The 21,233-nt window shown below is 54.1% G+C and overlaps 1 protein-coding gene across 8 annotated transcripts in view; it reads right to left on the bottom strand.

Moving 5' to 3' along the window:
• Window positions 1-21,233, bottom strand: part of LOC116956407 (SH3 and multiple ankyrin repeat domains protein 2-like) — a 181,867-nt gene that overhangs the window by 74,184 nt on the left and 86,450 nt on the right. For all 8 annotated transcript variants that reach the window (XM_076054306.1, XM_076054305.1, XM_076054308.1 and 5 more), the window contains 4 exons: window positions 5,156-5,227; window positions 2,102-2,210; window positions 1,597-1,748; window positions 495-662 (listed from right to left, as the gene is read on the bottom strand). In XM_076054306.1, the coding sequence (XP_075910421.1) occupies window positions 495-662; window positions 1,597-1,748; window positions 2,102-2,210; window positions 5,156-5,227 (501 nt within the window). The remainder of the gene's footprint in view (window positions 1-494; window positions 663-1,596; window positions 1,749-2,101; window positions 2,211-5,155; window positions 5,228-21,233) is intronic.

Here is a 21,233-nt window from a genome sequence, read left to right as displayed (position 1 = left end):
TTGATGGCCGTGAGCGGGACTTTGTGTTACTGAAATGTATTGTTATTTACTCAGGTCGTGAGCGGGACTTTGTGTTACTGAAATGTATTGTTATTTACTCAGGTAAGGCCCACTGAGCTACGGAGCTCTCTTTCCGCAGCGACCTGGCTCTCACGAATGATAGCCTCAACGTGGAAATTCTCAGCAGCCAAATACCCCGAAACGCATTGTGTTTTTGACTGTGGAGTGGAAAAACCTGGAGGACCCGGAGAAAAATCCACGTGACCACAGGGAGAGAAATAGACACGCAAACTCCAAAAAAACGGCAGACGTCGGGGGTGGGGATGGAACCCCACGACCTCCTGTACACCAGGCGAGGTAGTTAACATCTCATGGCCACCGCGGCGCCCATCGTAACGCACGGTGGCGCCAACCGCCGCACCGCCCGCCACGGCCGTGCGGGCCGACCTTGCTTCACCCCCCCCACGCTCCCCCCACGGCCCCCCCCCCCCCACCTGGTGGAGCTCGTTCCAGCCGCTCTCATCGCTGCTGCCCACGGTGGCGTGGTCGTGCAGCAGTGTCTCGCAGCAGCGAGCGTCACCCCCCGCCAGCACCGTGTAGTAGAGCGGCGTGAGTCCGCGCGCGTCCCCGTAGTCCGGCGACGCGCCCAGGTCCAGCAACGTCTGGGGAGGGAAGGGGGTCAAGGGTCAAGAGAGGTCAGCCGGAGGTCAGCGGGTGAATGTGGCCGCACGAGGCGGAGCGGGGAGTGTGTGTGTGTGTGTGCTCGTGAAGGACGCTGCTGCTGCTGCTGGGCAGTTGGGAGGCGGTCGCCCCTCCAGCAACAACGGAGGGCCAGAGGAGCGGCGCTCACAACAACGAGCGGAGCGGAGGGCGGATCAAACGCAGCGAGTTGGCACAGTAGGGGGGGGGCACAGCTGGTGGTGCATGTGCCTCAGTCGGTCGACCCCGTGGCACATGCCGGGTCTGCCCGTGACCTGCTGCCAACGGGCGTTCGAAACTTCGTTCACATAGCCTGGCACAAGCGCCGTGGTGACGTCACCGCCACTTAGTGGCGAATGGCGGTCGCTGTTGTTGCTGTTAAATGGGAGAGCGGTGGTGTAGCGGTTAGCGCGCCGCGCTTACGAACCCAGTGAACCAAGTTCGATTCCCGCTCACGGCCAATATCGGTGACGAATATCTGAACCGGTCCTGGGCCTCCCCTAGGTCGACTCAGCCTCAAATGAGTACCCGGTTCGGTGTGTAAACATTGCCACTGGGGAGACAAAGGCCGCCGGGCGTGGTGCTGGCCACCCACCCCCTCGCTAACAGCACTTGCCCCTACAGTCTGTTATAGGCTACACGGGGGATCTTTGTCTTTGTATGTAAATGGAACTTCTTGTGTGTTTGTGCGAGCGTATTGCATTTGCGCGTGTACATGTGTAGCGTGTGTGTGTGTGTGCGTCTGCGTGCGTGCGTGTGTGCATGTGTACACGTGTGTGCATGTGTACACGTGTGTGCATGTGTACACGTGCGTGCGCGTGTACACGTGTGTGCACGTGTACACGTGTGTGCATGTGTACACGTGTGTGTGCACGTGCGTGCGCCTGCGTGCGTTACCGAGAGCGCTTCGAGGTTGCGGGCGCGCGTTGCCTTGTGCAGCGCCGTGAGTCCGTCGCGCGAGCGGAAGTCCAGGTGGGCGCCGCCGTTCTTCAGCGCCTTGATGAGCTCCGTGGCCCCGTCCACGCTCACCGCCGCCGTCAGAGGTGAATCTAGAGCACGGGGGGGGTGGTGGGGGTTTCTCCACAACTCTGGCTGTTGCCCGATGATGCCGGTTGCGATGCCCGGCGAGTCGCGTGAAATATCGCGGCATTGCTCTCCAACGCACGACCGGCGTGCCGGGCCAGCGACGAATCGGCTACGTTCTGTTTACGCGACGAACCCCTTGGCGATTGGCTGCGTCGGGCGGTGGCGGGTTTAACGACACATTCATTCATTGACGCGATCTGACAGCACAAATCGTGCGGTAGACAACGAACACGGCCGGGGCCAACGTTGAGGCCACGGCACCAAACCGCGCACCGACGTCAGGGGCATTCCCGGCGGCCGTTGGGACGTTCCTCACCTCCCGTGTCGGGGTCGTGGAAGTTGGGGTCGAGGCCTTTGTCCAGGAGCTTGGCGAGCTTCTCCACGGCGCGGTGCGCCACGTAGTCCATGCACCGCTTGAGGTTCGCCTGCACGCACGCGCGGCCGCATCAACACACAGCCCCCACCCCGACGGACGGTGCCAGGTACGCAGGAGGTCGTGGGTTCGATCCCGACCCCGACGCCTGGTGCTGTACAATTGGAGTTTGTGTCTCTCATCATCATCATCATCACGGTGGCTAGGAGATGTTGACTACCTCTCCAGGTACGCAGGAGGTCGTGGGTTCGATCCCGACCCCGACGCCTGGTGCTGTACATTTGGAGTTTGTGTCTCTCATCATCATCACGGTGGCTAGGAGATGTTAACTACCTCGCCTGGTATACAGGAGGTCGTGGGTTCCATCCCGACCCTGACGCCTGGTGCTGTACATTTGGAGTTTGTGTCTCTCATCATCATCACGGTGGCTAGGAGATGTTAACTACCTCGCCTGGTGTACAGGAGGTCGTGGGTTCGATCCCGACACTGACGATGCCCGTTGTATATATTTGGAGTTCACAATTGTATTGCAAATGTTGTGTGGGTTTGCAATTGTAAATGTTGTGGGTTTACTCTCCAACACACCGGTGTGCTGTACTCGTAACGAATTTACACGTTTTGTTCACGTGACAAACCTTTACTGATTGGCTGTGTCGGGTGGTGGCGGGTTTAACGTTCATATTTACGCGATCTAAAAAATAAAACCCCTGTTATGGATAATATTGGTCGCCAAAGCCTCCTACATGTTCAACTAAACGCCATCTTGATTTAAAGCTTTCGTGACTGCAGTAATTCATATTCTTAGCTCTTTCGGTAAAGTCACGTTGAAGGGAAACAATAAAATAATAAAGTATATTGTTTCATATATATATTTTATTATTTTATTGTTTCGCTTCAACGTGACTTTACCGAAAGAGCTAAGAATATAACCGCCATCTGTTCATTCTATCTGTACGGTGGGATAGAGCGTTTCCCCCTCGCACGAGGCTTGGGTTTTCTCCGGGTGCTCCGGTTTCCTCCCGCACGTGAATAATAATAATAATAATCGTAAACACGAGGCGGGATTGCTCCTGCAATAGAAGTAAATTATTATTTGTAATGATTATTTCTCATAATGCCCACCTTCTGCGTGTTGCTCGAAACCCACTGTCATTTGGCAGAATTAACCCCTTCGTTACATACTTGCACATTTTGTGCGTTCTAAAGTTTCACGTGGCAAGTGGCCACCTGATCACCTGGTCGTTCCTCCTTGTCATCGGCTTTCTATTTCGCTCAGATCGTATCTCGCCTTGCGAGTGCAGTTTCATTTTTAGCCACAGCGCTCTGAGATCCATCTGTTGAACACTTAGAAGATTGACAAACTCATTTCTTTAGCGATGCTTTTTTTAGTTTGTTGCACTGTACACCATTGGAAACCTCATTTGCCAGTAACAAAATATGATAATTGGTTTTTTACCCTTTTATCTGGCAACAAAACTGACACCTTTTTTTTACAAGGAGTCATGTTTACATTGACCACAATACCTGCGGTCGGAACGCAAACAAAAAAATAACAACTCTGATAATGTATGTGGCACTGTCCTTGAAATTGATTGGTCCATACCCGAGACAGCTTTCTTTAGAGCCTCGTCTCACATGGTGTTGGACCAGAAGACGCTAAAAGGCGCACAACTCAAAGGCAATGCACCATCAGAGTATGAGAGGACAGTGAATACATTATCAGAGTTGTTGTTTTTTTGTTTGCGTTCCGACCGCAGGTATTGTGGTCAATGTAAACATGACTCCTTGTAAAAAAAGGCGTCAGTTTTGTTGCCAGATAAAAGGGTAAAAAAACAATTATCATATTTTGTTACTGGCAAATGAAGTTTCCAATGGTGTATATGCTTACCCCGAGCTCTCATACTCTGATGGTGCATTACCTTTGAGTTGTGCGCCTTTTGGCGTCTTCTGGTCCAACACCATCTGAGACGAGGCTCTAAAGAAAGCTGTCTCGGGTGTGGACCAATCAATTTCAAGGACAGTGCCACATACATTATCAGAGTTGTTGTTTTTTGTTTGCGTTCCGACCGCAGGTATTGTGGTCAATGTAAACAGGACTCCTTGTAAAAAAAGGTGTCAGTTTTGTTGCCAGATAAAATGGTCAAAAAACAATTATCATTTGTTGCGCTGTCCCCGCAAACACCTCCGATTAGCCACGGTTTTGCCGACGTACGTACGGTGCGACAGAGGTTCAACGACATACGTACTTAAGTGTTCAAGGCGGTTCATAAAATCGAGGTTGTTGTTGTCATTATTATTACAAGTGTTGGCCCCTTCGTGTAAACGCGGTTTGCGTGCGGCGCGCAGAGGCGCCCTGCACGGGGTTTTCCAGTGAACACAAGGGTCTTGTGCGTTGTTATAAAGTTTACGTGCCAGCGACCACCTGATCACCTGATCGTTCCCCCCCCCCCCCCCCTTATTAATCGGCTTTCTGTATCTCCTCGATATTGTCTCCAGTTGGGAGTGCAGCTTTGTAGTTTCACGTCCAGGTGCTTCCATACGAAAAAGCGGTTTATTAAATCGAGGTTATTATTATTATTAACAACAACAACAATAATAACCTCGATTTAATAAACCGCCTTTCGCGCAGAGATGCCCTTCGCGGAGGCGAGAGGCTCCCCCCTGCGTAGATAAAGATTGACTGAATGTATTTAATCACCGTGTGGCCAGAATCGAGAATCTTTATTTAGACTGCAGGAGGAGAAATCCGATGAGCTACGAAGCTCTTTAGAGCACAGATCTCCAGAACAGGCCGAGGTTCTCACAATTAAATTATATATTTTTTTGTCGTAGCTAAAAAAAAATCTATATGAATAATACAATAACAACAATAACAACAACGTACAGCGTGACAGGTAGGGGGCACGGGATCAGCATAGCTTTAGTCAGGGGGGGGGGGGCACTGCACATGAATGGGGGGCAGAGTCGGGGGGGGGGGGGTGGGCGACGTTGAATCACCTTCGAGTGCAGCTTGGACAGCTGCTTGTCGTCCAAGTTGAGTTGCTTGTAAACTCGCTTCTTGTATCGGAACTGCCAATAACAGAGTCGCCCCCACCCCCGGGGGGTTAGAAACAACAACAACAACAACGCCAACGTCAGCGTCAACGACTGACAACAACAACAACAGCCGCCGCATCTGCGACGTCAACAGCGGCGGCAACAGCTCCCACGATAAACATCAACGGCGTCCATGATAGAGGTTTTTTTTTTGGGGTTGGATCGCGTAAATATATAAATGTTGTGTCGTTAAACCCGCCACCACCCGACACAGCCAACTAGTAAGAAGTTTGTCACGTAAGCAGAACGTGGCCAATTCGTCACCAGTACAGCATTAGTATATAGTGTAGTGTATAGTGTAGTGTATAGTAGTGCATAGTGTAGTGTATAGGGAGTGTATAGTAGTGTATAGTAGTGTAGTGTATAGTAGTGTATAGTGTAGTGTATAGTAGTGTACAGTGTAGTGTATAGTGTAGTGTATAGTAGTGTATAGTAGTGTAGTGTGTAGTGTATAGTAGTGTATAGTGTAGTGTATAGTAGTGTACAGTGTAGTGTATAGTAGTGTATAGTGTAGTGTATAATAGTGTAGTGTATAGTAGTGTATAGTGTAGTGTACAGTAGTGTATAGTAGTGTAGTGTATAGTGTACAGTAGTGTATCATGGAGTGTATAGTGTAGTGTATAGTAGTGTAGTGTATAGTAGTGTAGTGTATAGTAGTGTAGTTTATAGTGTAGTGTATAGTGTAGTGTATAGTAGTGTAGTGTATAGTAGTGTATAGTGTAGTGTATAGTAGTGTATAGTGTGTAGTGTAGTATATAGTGTAGTGTATAGTAGTGTATAGTGTAGTGTATAGTAGTGTATAGTGTAGTCTATAGTGTAGTGTACTAGTACAGCCACATCGGTTGTGTGTTGGAGAGCAAAGCCACAACATTTACAATCTGAGTACGACGTTTCGCCAGTAATCACAACCAGCTTCATCAGGCGGACAGCCAGATTTGTGGAGAAGTCCCCCTCTGTTTCGTTCCTTATACAGAAGCGTGGGGGTAGGAGGGGATTTTAACGCCACACGTATATATTTACGCGATCTAACCCAAAAAAACCCCTCTATTATGGATGATATTGGTCGCGAAAGCCTACATGTTAAATCATCACCATCATCATCACCATCATCATCATCGTCGTTGTCGTCGATGACAAGCGCCGTCGGATCTCTGACGTCCAATCCGCACGGAGGAAGGAGAAGTGGGGGGGGGGGGAGGAGGACGAGGAGGAGTGGCGGAGGTGGGAGGAGGAAGGAAATCAGTCGGCCACCTCCGCGGTCATCACCACCGCCAGAGCCGTCCCCCGGGGGTACACGGCTAACCGGGGCGACCTGCCCCAGGCCCCGCGCTTTGGGGGGGGGGGGAGGGGGGTTGCTGCCCCCCCCACCCCGCGTTTCCACGTCACGGCGTCAAGACGCGACGCACGGCCGGCGGTGCCGGACTCGAGTGCCGAGCCGACGCGCCCGTTGTGAGCGGCGCTTGTGACCCCAACCCCCCCCCGGACTGTTCCTCCTAGCCCGCGACGGGAGGATTCCCGCCATGCCCCTGTCCCGTGCGAGTGGAATGGCTCCCTAACCCTCCCCCCCCCCACCACTCTCGTCCCGAACGAAGCGGAGAAGTTAGTTATTCTATTCTTCTAGCGCATGCACGTGTGCCGGTGTGCGCGCGCGCGAGTGCGATCCCCGCTCACGGCCAACGCCGGTGACGATTATCTGAACCGGTCCTGGGCCTCCCCCTAGGTCGACTCGGCCCCGAACGACTACCCGGCGCGACGAGAGAGACAAAGGTGGCCCGGGCGTGGCGCCGGCCGCTCACCCCCTCGCGTGCCGCGCCGTGCCGGCCTTCACCGGCGCTGCCACTCTTTGGAGGGGCGGGGTAGCGGACGGCACGCTCGACGGACCGCTAACGGCGTTTGCTGAAGAGCCGAGCTGGCACAGGAAACGTCGCGTCCGGTGGCAGCGCCCGGGCGAGACGACCAAGACTGAGACGACCAAGACGACCAAGACGACCAAGACGACCAAGACGACCAAGACGACCAAGACGACCAAGACGACCAAGACTGAGACGACCAAGACGACCAAGACGACCAAGACGACCAAGACGACCAAGACGACCAAGACTGAGACGACCAAGACGACCAAGACGACCAAGACGACCAAGATGACCAAGACGACCAAGACTGAGACGACCAAGACGACCGACACAACCAAGACGACCAAGACGACCAAGACGACCGACACGACCAAGACGACCAAGACGACCGACACGACCGACACAACCAAGACGACCGACACGACCAAGACGACCGACACGACTGAGAGGACCGACACGACCAAGACGACCAAGACGACCAAGACGACCGACACGACCAAGACGACCAAGACGACCAAGACGACCGACACGACCAAGACGACCAAGACGACCGACACGACCGACACGACCAAGACGACCGACACGACCAAGACCAAGACGACTGAGAGGACCGACACGACCGACACGACCAAGACGACCGACACGACTGAGAGGACCGACACGACCGACACGACCAAGACGACCGACACGACCGAGACGACCGACACGACCAAGACGACCGAGAGGACCGACACGACCAAGACGATCTATATGACCGATGTGACTGATAAGACGACCAAGACGACTGAGACTGAGACGACCAAGACGCAGTTTGAAAGCACCGGTAACTGCGGGAGGGCTTCCGTCTTGGGGGGGGGGGGGGGTGGGTTCTCCGAGTGCGCCGAACTTCGTCTCTTCGTGTACAACGCGACCCCCCCCCTCGCCCCCCCGCCCCCAACCCCCCCGGCGGACTCAATGCAGGAGGCTCCGGTAACGTGAGTCTCGAGCCTCCGGGGGCGAGTGTAGTCCCGGCGTCAAGCGATGTGACACCAAGCGACGGGGCTCACCGCGGCGCGCCTCTCGGGGGGCGGGGGTGGGGGGGGGGCGAGGGGAGGGGCGGGGGGGGGGAAGGGGGAACCGGGGTTACCGCGCGTCGTTCAGCGCGATGTCCGACGTTTCGCTCCAGTGCCGCCGCCGGCTACCCTTTCCGAAGCTCCTCCCGCCCACTGAGTTTTGCTGGAAAAGCTCGCGCGGCGGGCGGGGGGAGGGGGGAGGAGGGCGGGGGGAGGAGGGAGGGGGAAGGGTGGAGGGGGGAGGGTGGAGGGTGGAGCGGGGGAATCGTCGGTGAAATCGCGAGGCAGAGCGCCGCCCGCCGGTCACGCCGCCGCGCCGCCACCGATTGGTGGCGGCGCGGCGGCGGGTGCAGGGCCGCCGCGTCTCGCCACCGCACCGGCAGAAGCTGCACCGGGAGAGGCATGGCCGGACGAGGGGCGACGGTCGAAGCCGGCCAACCCCCCCCCCACCTCTCCCCTCTCCTCTCACCGCCGCTCTCTCGCAGCCCCCGCGCGAGCCGCCCCCCTCTCAGCGGCCGTCGCCCCGGCGCCCGCGGTGAGAGACGCGCGCCGGGGCGCCGTTGCCGGGGCGCGAGCGCCGGCGGTGAATCGGGCGGGAAGAGCCGAGGAGATCTTTGACCATTCTAAATTTTTATTTTTTATTTTTTATTTTGTCATACTCGTTTGGTTTTTCTCATCAATCCATCGCCGCGGCTGACTTTGGGGGGGCTGCCGCGGGGAACAAAAAAAATTGTCAAGACTTTCACCGCTCGTTACGGCCGCGTTTTTTGTCGTATAAATATCCACCCCCCCTCCCGCCTCGCCTTCTTAGCCGCGGCTCACATTACGTCCCTCCCCTGCCTAGCCTGGAGCAGCACCGGCACAGGCGCGGGCTCCGTGCGTGGCAGTAAGCCTAGCGCACACGTGCACCACGAGCCGCCGCCTTCTCCCTCCTCGCTCGCTCGCTCCATCGTGGGGGGGGCGGTGGTGGAGTGGGTTGGGGTTGGAGGGGGAGGTGATGGCGGCGTCCGACCAGCGGGGGGGGGCAGTGCGATCTACCGGCTGAGCGGGGGACAGCCCCGCGTCGATCTCAGCCCCGTTCGGGGCTCCCACAAGCTTCGGCCGACGTGCGCACGCGCGCAAAGACAAAGGTCCCCGGATAGCCTCAGACAGGCTGTCGTCGGGGCAAGTGCTCTTGGCGAGCAACGGTGGAGGGTCAGAACGACAAACTCCCGTGGAGGGGTTGGTGGGCCAGCGCCAGACCCAGCCACCTTTGTCTCCCCCCGGTGCCGATGCCTCCACCGCCAATACCAGGGTGTGGAGGCATCGGCGCTCTAGGCGGCAAAAAGTGGACCTAAGGGGTGGCGGCCCCCCCAGGGACCGGTTCGGATAATCGCCACCGGCGTTGGCCGCGAGCGGACACCGAAGTCGGGGCTCGGGGCTCGGCGGGCGCCGTCGCCGCGGCGCCCGCGCCAGGCTCGGTGCGCGTCGAGGGCTCACGCGAGGGGAGGAAGGCTCGCTGCCGGCAGGAGGCCGTGGCACGGACCCCACGTGCCGTGGGTTGACCGACAGATGAGGATGGCAGACGCAACCACCTGTGCCCGCACCAAGAAAACAAAGATTCCCACCCCTCCCCCCACCCCGTATAGCCTCAACAGACTGTTGGGGGCAAGTGCCGGCAGGTGCTGATGGGGGGAGGGTGGTGGGGATTTAAGAATCTCGCAACTATTATTTGGTTCTTTCGGTGAAGCCACGGAGATAGAAAATGAAATTAAAATTAAAAAGCAAAAAAAAACCCACGAGGTTTCGATCGCAACACAAGCGGCCTGCCGCTGATACTGCTGTTGCTGCTGCTGTTGCTGCTGTTGCTGCTGCTGCTGTTGCTGCTGTTGCTGCTGCTGTTGCTGCTGCTGCTGTTGCTGCTGCTGCTGTTGCTGCTGCTGCTGCCACTGCTGCTGCTGCTGTTGCTGCTGTTGCTGCTGCTGCTGTTGCTGCTGTTGCTGCTGCTGCTGCCACTGCTGCTGCTGCTGTTGCTGCTGCTGCTGCCACTGCTGCTGCTGCCGCTGATACTGCTGTTGCTGCTACTGCTGTTGCTGCTGCTGTTGCTGCTGTTGCTGCTGCTGTTGCTGCTGTTGCTGCTGCTGCTGCTGTTGCTGCTGCTGCTGCCACTGCTGCTGCTGCCGCTGATACTGCTGTTGCTGCTACTGCTGTTGCTGCTGCTGTTGCTGCTGTTGCTGCTGCTGTTGCTGCTGTTGCTGCTGCTGCTGCTGTTGCTGATACTGCTGTTGCTGCTGCTGCTGCTGTTGCTGCTGCTGCTGTTGCTGTTGCTGCTGCTGCTGTTGCTGCTGCTGCTGTTGCTGCTGCTGCTGCTGTTGCTGCTGCTGTTGCTGCTACTGCTTCATGAAGACCGCTGTGCCGGGAGGGGAAAGTGTGGGGGCGACTCGTCCAAGACGTCTGGCGAGCGTGGAAAGAGAAGACCAAAACTACCCACGCTTGTCTTCAGGCACAAGTGAAAATTTCGCCTGCCAGCAATGAGCATGATTATTTTATTGATTGCTGGGGGGCTGCGGCGTCACCTCCTTCAGCGACCGTGGCGGTGACTCGTCGAGAGGGGGCTCCTCCCCACCCCTAGCCTCTCGCCTCCGCGCCCCGTTTCAAAATCTGGCGCAATCTTGGGACACGACGCCTCGTCTATAAATACAGAAATATGATAAAGCCACCGCCACCACCACCGCCACCACTACCCCCACCACCTTCCACCACCACCGCTACCTCCACCGCTACCGCCACCTCCACCGCCACCACTACCGCTACCTCCACCACTACCGCCACCACCGCCACCACCTTCCACCACCACCGCTACTTCCACCGCTACCACCACCACCGTCACCACCTCCACCACTACCGCCACCTCCACCACTACCGCCACCACCGCCACCACTACCTTTACTGCCACCGCCACCACCGCCACCACTACCGCCACCTCCACCACCACCGCCACCGTCACCACCTCCACCACTACCGCCACCGCCACCACTACCCCCACCACCGCCACCACCTTCCACCACCACCGCTACCTCCACCGCTACCACCACCGCCACCGTCACCACCTCCACCACTACCGCCACCACCGCCACCACCGCCACCACCGCCACCACCACCGCCACCACCGCCACCACCACCACCACCGCCACCACCACCACCACCACCACCGCCACCGCTTCTCCCCCGCGCACGCGTCGCCATGCAGGGCCACCTGGAGGGTGGCACCGAGTCTCATGACTCCTTCTCAGGAGGCTCCTGCCAAGCCGTTTTCTTTTGTGTGGTTTGGCAGCAGACGGCAAGGCTGCTGCTGCCGCTGCTTCTGCCGCTGCCGCTGCTGCTGCTGTTGTTGTTGCTGCTACTGCTGCTGGCACTGCTGTTGCTGCTGTTGCTGCTACTGCTGTTGCTGCTGCCACTGCTGTTGCTGCTGTTGCTGCTGTTGCTGCAGTTCTGTGTAATCGCAACTGAGTAATTTGCAGGTAAAAAATAATTGTCGGCTGTACGTTGATATGATTATATGTTCATAGATTTTTTAGCTACAGCAAAACAAAACGTGAGAACCCCGGCCCATACTGGAAATCTGTGCTAAAGAGCTTCATAGCTCATCGGATTTCTCCTCCTGGAGTCTAAATAAAGATTCTCTATTCTGGCCACGCAGTGTTTAAATACGTTCTGTCAATCTTTATTTACGCAGGGGGAGCCTCTCGCCTCCTTGAAGGGCGTCACTGTGCACCTTACGAGGTTGTTATTATTAACAACAACCTCGATTTTATAAACCGCCTTGAATATTTAAGTACGTATGTCATTGAACCTCTGTCGCACCGTACATACGAAGCCAACCGTGGCGAATCGGAGGTGCGGGGGAAAGACAACAAACTTTGGGTTTCTGTGTGAGTATATGGGTCTCTGTGTGAGTCTGTGGGTCTCTGTGTGAGTCTATGGGTCTCTGTGTGAGTCTATGGGTCTCTGTGTGAGTCTATGGGTCTCAGTGTGAGTCTATGGGTCTCTGTGTTAGTCTATGGGTCTCTGTGTTAGTCTATGGGTTTCTGTGTGAGTATATAGATCTATATGTAAGTCTATGGGTCTCTGTGTGAGTCTATTGGTCTCTGTGTGAGTCTATGGGTCTCTGTGTGAGTTTATGGGTCTCTGTTTGAGTCTATGGGTCTCTATGTAAGTCTATGGGTCTCTGTGCGAGTCTATGGGTCTCTGTGTGAGTCTATGGGTCTCAGTGTGAGTCTATGGGTCTCTGTGTTAGTCTATGGGTCTCTGTGTTAGTCTATGGGTCTCTGTGTTAGTCTATGGGTTTCTGTGTGAGCATATAGATATATATGTAAGTCTATGGGTCTCTGTGTTAGTCTATGGGTCTCTGCGTGAGTTTATGGGTCTCTGTGTGAGTCTGTGGGTCTCTGTGTGAGTCTATGGGTCTCTGTGTGAGTCATGGGTCTCTGTGTGAGTCTATGGAACTCTGTGTGAGTCTATGGGTCTCTGTGTTAGTCTATGGGTCTCTGTGTGAGTCATGGGTCTCTGTGTGAGTCTATGGGACTCTGTGTGAGTCTATGGGTCTCTGTGTGAGTCTATGGGTCTCTGTGTGAGTATATGGGTCTATGTGTGAGTCTATCGGTCTCTGTGTGAGTCTGTGTATGTGTGCTGAACTTCTTTTGCACCATCGTACGTATCCAAATGTGCTACTAGGAGGTGTGTGGGGGGGGAGGAAAGGACAACAAACTAATAACAACAACAATTATTAAAATGTAAAATGCGCATTCCATCCTAGGATCCCAGTGCGCAGGTGCATGGAAAGCGGTGAAACTAAAACGGAACCAGGGGCAACCGACCAAACCGGGGTTAGCACGAAGGCCACTTTTATAGAGACGGGGGTTCTCAAAGCAGACTTGAAATCGATAGACCCACTCCGACCGACTGATTCCAGGCGGAAAGGCATTCCATTTTGCTCGGCCCCGCCACGCTAACAAAAGCACCGGTCGCTACGCGGGCGCAACCTGGGACGAGGATTTGTTTCCTCTCCGGGTCCTCCGGTTTCCACCACCCCTACCACCCCCCCAACATTTAGAATGGGCACCAAGAGTTGAGGGCATTTGACCGCCGCTATCAAAATGTTCCAACGTGGTGAGCCAACTCGGGTTCGTGCGATCGTCCGTGGCCACGGTCGATTCTGAGAAGGAGCTGGTCACGGGGGCTCAGCAGGGGTTCATTCTTCTTTGGTTCTTTCGGTAAGGTCACGTAGAATGAGAATAAAATAATAAAATAACACGATAAAATTCTCACGACGTTTCGGCCACAACGCAAGCGGCCGTCTTCAGGTGAAAGGCACAGACCTGTCGGGACGACAGAGCTTCTATGGGTCTCTGTGTTAGCTCTGTCGTCCCGACAGGTCTGTACCTTTCACCTGAAGACGGCCGCTTGCGTTGTGGCCGAAACGTCGTGAGAATTTTATTGTGTTATTTTATTATTTTATTCTCATTCTACGTGACCTTGCCGAAAGAACCCAAGAAGATGAATCCTTGCAGTCACGAAAGCTTTAAGTCGAAACTCAGCAGGGGTGTTCGTCACCTGGTAAACGATTTAAAAAAAAAAGTTTGAGTTTAAAGTCTTTAGAGTGTCCTCGGGGGAACTCCAGAGCTTCCTCCAACAAAAAGCCAACTCGTAACCATCCAAGCCGCCCCTCTCAAAGCCGCAGGCGGGGGTAAATCCCGAAAGCGAGACTCGAAAGAGACACGGGGATCTCTCTCTCTCCCTCTCTCTCTCCGTCGCTCTCCCCTGGGCCGGTGGGACGTCAGCCGTCGCGTCACCAAAGCTCCCCGCGTGATTCGTCGTTGGGCGCTCGCCGCCGCTCGGAGTCGCCCGAGCGTCCGAGGGAGATCGGCGGCCAACGGAGCGGGGAGGGTGCGGGGAGGGTGGGGGAGCGGGGGAGCGGGGGGCGGGGCGGGGGAGGAGGGAGGGGGGGGAACTCAACCCAGAAACGCCCCCCGGCTCAAAGCGCTGGGCGACGGACCGCGGTGGACGTCGACGCAACGGCCTCGCGACGCCAACAACAACAACAAAGACAACAACAACAACGATAACAATAACAACAACAACAACGACGTCAACGACGACAACAACAACAACAACAACGACGACAACAACAACAACGACAACAACGACAACAACAACAAAACAACAACGACGTCAACGACGACAACAACGACAACAACGACGACAACAACAACGACAACAACAACGACAACAACAACGATAACAACAACAAAACAACAACGACGACAACAACAACAACGACGTCAACAACGACAACGACAACAACAACAAAGACGACAACGACGTCAACGACGACAACAACAACAACAACAACGACGACAACAACAACAACGACGACAACAACAACAACGACGACAACAACAACGACAACAACGACAACAACAACAACGACAACAACAACAACGACGACGACAACAACAACGACAACAACAACGACAACGACGTCAACGACAACAACAACAAAACAACAACGACGACAACGACGACAACAACAACAACGACAACAACGACAACAACAACAACGACAACAACAACAACGACGACAACGACAACAACGACAACGACAACAACGACGACAACGACAACAACAACGACAACAACAACAACAACGACAACAACGACGACAACAACAACAACGACAACAACGACGACAACAACAACAACAACGACAACAACAACAACGACAACAACGACGACAACAACGACAACAACAACAACGACGACAACAACGACAACAACAACAACGACGACAACAACAACAACAACGACAACAACAACGACAACAACAGCGACAACAACAACAACGACAACGACGACAACGACGACAACAACAACGACAACAACAACAACAACGACGACGACAACAACAACGACGACAACAACAACAACGACAACAACGACAACAACGACGACAACAACGACAACAACGACGACAACAACGACAACAACAACGACGACAACAACAACAACGACAACAACAGCAACAACAGTGACAACGACGTCAACGACAACAACAACAACAACAAAACAACAACGACGACAACGACAACAACAACATCAACAACAACGACAACAACAACAACAACGACGTCAACGACGACGACAACGACGACAACAACGACAACAACGACAACGACAACGACAACAACAACTACAACATCAACAACAACAACGACAACAACGACGTCAACGACGACAACAACGACAACGACGACAACGACGTCAACGACGACAACAACGACGACAACGACAACAACAACGACAACAACAACAACGACAACGACAACAACAACAACAACAACAACAACGACGACAACAACAACAATGACAACAACGACAACAACAACAAAACAACAACGACGTCAACGACGTCAACGACGACAACAACGACAACAACGACAACAACAACGACAACAACAACAACAACGACGACAACAACAACGACAACAACAACGACGTCAACGACAACAACAACAACAACAACGACGACAACAACAACAACGACGACAACAACGACAACAACAACGACAACAACGACAACAACAACGACGACGACAACAACAACGACGACAACAACAACAACAACAACGACAACAACAACAACAACAACAACGACAACAACAGCAACAACAACGACAACGACGTCAACGACAACAACAACAACAAAACAACAACGACGACAACGACAACAACAACATCAACAACAACGACAACAACGACGTCAACGACGACAACAACGACAACAACAACAACGACGACAACAACGACAACGACAACAACGACAACAACAACAACAACAACGACAACAACGACAACAACGACAACAACAACAACAACAACAACAACGACAACAACAACAACGACGACAACAACGACAATGACAACAACGACAACAACGACAACAACTACGACAACAACTACGACAACAACAACGACAACAACAACAACGACAACAACAACAACGACGACAACAACAACAACAACAACGACAACAACGACAACAACGACAACAACAACAACAACGACAACAACGGCAACGACGTCAACGACGTCAACAGACAAACAGACAACGACGGGTTCGGCCCGTTCGCCGCCGAGTGGCGGTGAAGCCCCCGCGGCGGTGCTCGTGCCAGGCTAGGTGCGCGTCGAGGCCGCCACGTGACACGTGCGGAAGGCTCTCGCCCGCGGGCAGGAGGAGCGTGGTCACGCGACAGACCCCGGCGGGTGCCATGGGTTGACCGACTGAGATGACTGGCAGATGCACCACCTGTGCTCCCCCGCTGTGCCAACTTGCACAAAAAAACAAAGATCCCCCGTGTAGCCTGTAACAGACTGTAGGGGGCAAGTGCTGTTAGCGAGCAGCACCTATGAAGGCCGGCACGGCACACGAGGGGGTGGGTGGCCAACACCACGCCCGGCCGCCTTTGTCTCCCCAGTGGCGATGTTTACTACACACCGCGCCGGGTACTCGTTTGAGGCTGAGTCGACCTAGGGGAGGCCCGGGACCGGTTCAGATAATCGTCACCGGTGTTGGCCGTGAGCGGGAATGGAAACCGGGACGCCGGGTTCGCAGCGCAGCCTCGCGCTAACCGCTGCACCACCGCTCCCCAACTGCCACGCACCACCACCACACACCCACACACGCGCTGAGTCATACACACACACACACAGGGAGCCAGACAGATACGTGAGACACGCACAAAGATCCCTCCCGTGTAGCCTACGTACAATTTTGCGGCAAGTGCTGTTAGCGAGGCCAGCCGCGGATCCGATGGGGGGGGGGGGGAAGGTATTTTATTGATACTTTCCTTAGAAAATATTGGGAATGTATTGATCTTAATTAATGTAGGGGGCCCTATTTAAGAGGCTTGGAATTTTGGGACCTCCCACCCATCCCCCGCCGCCTCCCCCCGGAAAGTTTCTACATCCGCCTGTGATGTAGGCTGCCTACCTCCCCGGCACCGATGGCGTTACGCACCGCATCAGCTCACCAGGCATTCGATCGTACGGTGCGTGCTTTGAAGTGCCCGCCGATGAAGGCCCTAGTCTCGCGAACGTGACGCCGAGGTCGATTTTGTGTCAACGCGCAAGCTTTTATTTAACTTGCCCTGTCGTCTGCTCAAATCCCTCCAAATCTACCGACGCTTTAATATCTTCGGATCGCCGAAGCCTTAACGAGCCGAAATGTTGCACGCACAGATTCGTCTACAGCGTGAGAATTCAAGATTTTTCATTTGAAGGACCGTCCAGGTCCCCCCGACTATCCTGGACCTGTCTCCGTGGTCAAGAATTTTTTTAACTATATTTTTTATTGCACTATATTTGAAATACATTGCTAGAATTATCCAGACGATAATGAACTCTTAACTAATGTCTGGATTGGGATCTTAGAATGAATAGGCACACGTGCAAATTAACATTAAAATAAATTAGGTGATAAACACGACGAGTTGTTTCAATGCGCATACCTTCGCGTGCACTCAAAAGCAGAAAATAAATTTGATCCCAGCATGAATCAAATTTTACGTGCCGAATAACAGCGGGTGGTTTCCTTTAGATACGTTCCAATTTTTCTTCACGCAAGCCACTCCACTTTTATTCGGCGGCAGAGGGGAGAGCTCTCCACAAATTCCAACCAGCGGCACCGTTTTGCGCGTTTTGTTTACGCAGGGAAATTGGAAATTGGTGGGAGGGGGGGGGGTCTACAGTCGCAGACGTTAGAATAAACAATCAGCCAATCAGCGCCTCGCAGTGCCACCACGTGGGTAAAAAATAAAAAGGGGGGGGGGCAAAGGCGCAGCCCTGCAATTGCCCGCCCGTCCGTGCTGCCACTGGCCCGAAGGTACCCCCCCCCCCCAACTCAGAGGACGAGCGCTCTGAGAGGGATATTTACTCAGCGGCCCTTCCACGCTTGGCCGGTACGTCTTGTAAGACGATGACGACGACGAAGACGATGATGGTGGCGATGATGATGACGATGATGATGACGATGATGATGATGATGACGATGACAAAGACGTTGATGGTGACGATGACGAAGACGATGATGGTGGCGATGATGATGACGATGACGATGACAAAGACGTTGATGGTGACGATGACGAAGACGATGATGGTGGCGGTGACGAAGACGATGACGATGACGAAGATGATGACGATGACGACGACGATGATGGTGACGATGGCGAAGACGACGAAGGGGTCGTGGCGTTCCATCACACGAGAAATATTAAAAGGTGCAGCCCCTGCAAGTGCTCGCCCCACCGCTTGCGGCAGGACGCGGCTCTAGAGCAGTGGTCGACTCTCTAGACTCTAGAGCAGGGGTCGACTCTCTAGACTCTAGAGCAGGGGTCGACTTTCTAGACTCTAGAGCAGGGATCGACTCTCTAGACTCTAGAGCAGGGGTCGACTCTCTAGACTCTAGAGCAGGGGTCGACTTTCTAGACTCTGGAGCAGTGGTCGACTCAACAGAGTAGGGGTCGACTCTCTATACTCTAGAGCAGCGGTCGACTCTCTAGACTCTAGAGCAGGGGTCGACTCTCTAGACTCTAGAGCAGGGGTCGACTCTCTAGACTCTAGAGCAGGGGTCGACTCTCTAGACTCTAGAGCAGGGGTCGACTCTCTAGACTCTAGAGCAGGGGTCGACTCTCTAGACTCTAGAGCAGGGGTCGACTCTCTAGACTCTAGAGCAGGGGTCGACTTTCTAGACTCTAGAGCAGTGGTCGACTCAACAGAGTAGGGGTCGACTCTCTATACTCTAGAGCAGCGGTCGACTCTCTAGACTCTAGAGCAGGGGTCGACTCTCGACTCTAGAGCAGGGGTCGACTCTCTAGACTCTAGAGCAGGGGTCGACTCTCTAGACTCTAGAGCAGGGGTCGACTCTCTAGACTCTAGAGCAGGGGTCGACTCTCTAGACTCTAGAGCAGGGGTCGACTCTCTAGACTCTAGAGCAGGGGTCGACTTTCTAGACTCTAGAGCAGTGGTCGACTCAAAAGAGTAGGGGTCGACTCTCTATACTCTAGAGCAGCGGTCGACTCTCTAGACTCTAGAGCAGGGGTCGACTCTCTAGACTCTAGAGCAGGGGTCGACTCTCTAGACTCTAGAGCAGGGGTCGACTCTCTAGACTCTAGAGCAGGGGTCGACTCTCTAGACTCTAGAGCAGGGGTCGACTCTCTAGACTCTAGAGCAGGGGTCGACTCTCTAGACTCTAAAGCAGGGGTCGACTCTCTAGACTCTAAAGCAGGGGTCGACTCTCTAGACTCTAGAGCAGGGGTCGACTCTCTAGACTCTAGAGCAGGGGTCGACTCTCTAGACTCTAGAGCAGGGATCGACTCTCTAGACTCTAGAGCAGTGGTCGACTCTCTAGACTCTAGAACAGTGGTCGACTCTCTAGACTCTAGATCAGTGGTCGACTCTCTAGAGAGCAGTGGTCGACTCTCTAGACTCTAGAGCAGTGGTCGACTCTCTAGACTCTAGAACAGGGGTCGACTCTCGACTCTAGAACAGGGGTCGACTCTCTAGACTCTAGATCAGTGGTCGACTCTCTAGACTCTAGAGCAAGGGTCGACTCTCTAGACTCTAGAGCAGGGGTCGACTCTCTAGACTCTAGAACAGTGGTCGACTCTCTAGACTCTAGAGCAGGGGTCGACTCTCTAGACTCTAGAGCAGGGGTCGACTCTCTGTAGAGCAGTGGTCGACTCTCTAGACTCTAGAGCAGGGGTCGACTCTCTAGACTCTAGAGCAGTGGTCGACTCTCTAGACTCTAGAACAGGGGTCGACTCTCTAGACTCTAGAGCAGTGGTCGACTCTCTAGACTCCAGAACAGTGGTCGACTCTCTAGACTCTAGAGCAGGGGTCGACTCTCTAGAGCAGTGGTCGACTCTCTAGATAACAGAGCAGGGGTCGACTTTCTAGACTCTAGAGCAGTGGTCGACTCTCAACAAAGTAGGGGTCGACTCTCTAGACTCTAGAGCAGGGGTCGACTCTCTAGACTCTAGAGCAGGGGTCGACTCTCTAGACTCTAGAGCAGGGGTCGACTCTCTAGACTCTAGAGCAGGGGTCGACTCTCTAGACTCTAGAGCAGGGGTCGACTCTCTAGACTCTAGAGCAGGGGTCGACTCTCTAGACTCTAGAGCAGGGGTCGACTCTCTAGACTCTAGAGCAGGGGTCGACTCTCTAGACTCTAGAGCAGGGGTCGACTCTCTAGACTCTAGAGCAGGGGTCGACTCTCTATAGAGTAGGGGTCGACTCTCTAGACTCTAGAGCAGGGGTCGACTCTCTAGACTCTAGAGCAGGGGTCGACTCTCTAGACTCTAGAGCAGGGGTCGACTCTCTAGACTCTAGAACAGTGGTCGACTCTCAACAGAGTAGGGGTCGACTCTCTAGATTCTAGATCAGTGGTCGACTCTCTAGACTCTAGAACAGTGGTCGACTCTCTAGACTCTAGAACAGTGGTCGACTCTCTAGACTCTAGAGTAGGGGTCGACTCTCTAGAGAGCAGTGGTCGACTCTCTAGACTCTAGAGCAGGGGTCGACTCTCTAGACTCTAGAGCAGGGGTCGACTCTCTAGACTCTAGAGCAGTGGTCGACTCTCTAGACTCTAGAACAGTGGTCGACTCTCTAGACTCTAGATCAGTGGTCGACTCTCTAGACTCTAGAGCAGGGGTCGACTCTCTAGACTCTAGAGCAGGGATCGACTCTCTAGACTCTAGAGCAGTGGTCGACTCTCTAGACTCTAGAACAGGGGTCGACTCTCGACTCTAGAACAGGGGTCGACTCTCTAGACTCTAGATCAGTGGTCGACTCTCTAGACTCTAGAGCAGGGGTCGACTCTCTAGACTCTAGAGCAGGGGTCGACTCTCTAGACTCTAGAACAGTGGTCGACTCTCTAGACTCTAGAGCAGGGGTCGACTCTCTAGACTCTAGAGCAGGGGTCGACTCTCTGTAGAGCAGTGGTCGACTCTCTAGACTCTAGAGCAGGGGTCGACTCTCTAGACT

The sequence above is a fragment of the Petromyzon marinus genome, chromosome 65 (assembly GCF_048934315.1).
Source record: "Petromyzon marinus isolate PM22_M1 ecotype Great Lakes invasive population chromosome 65, UKy_Petmar_22M1.pri1.0, whole genome shotgun sequence".
Lineage (NCBI taxonomy): Eukaryota > Metazoa > Chordata > Hyperoartia > Petromyzontiformes > Petromyzontidae > Petromyzon > Petromyzon marinus.
This window is presented reverse-complemented; position numbering and strand designations above follow the sequence as displayed.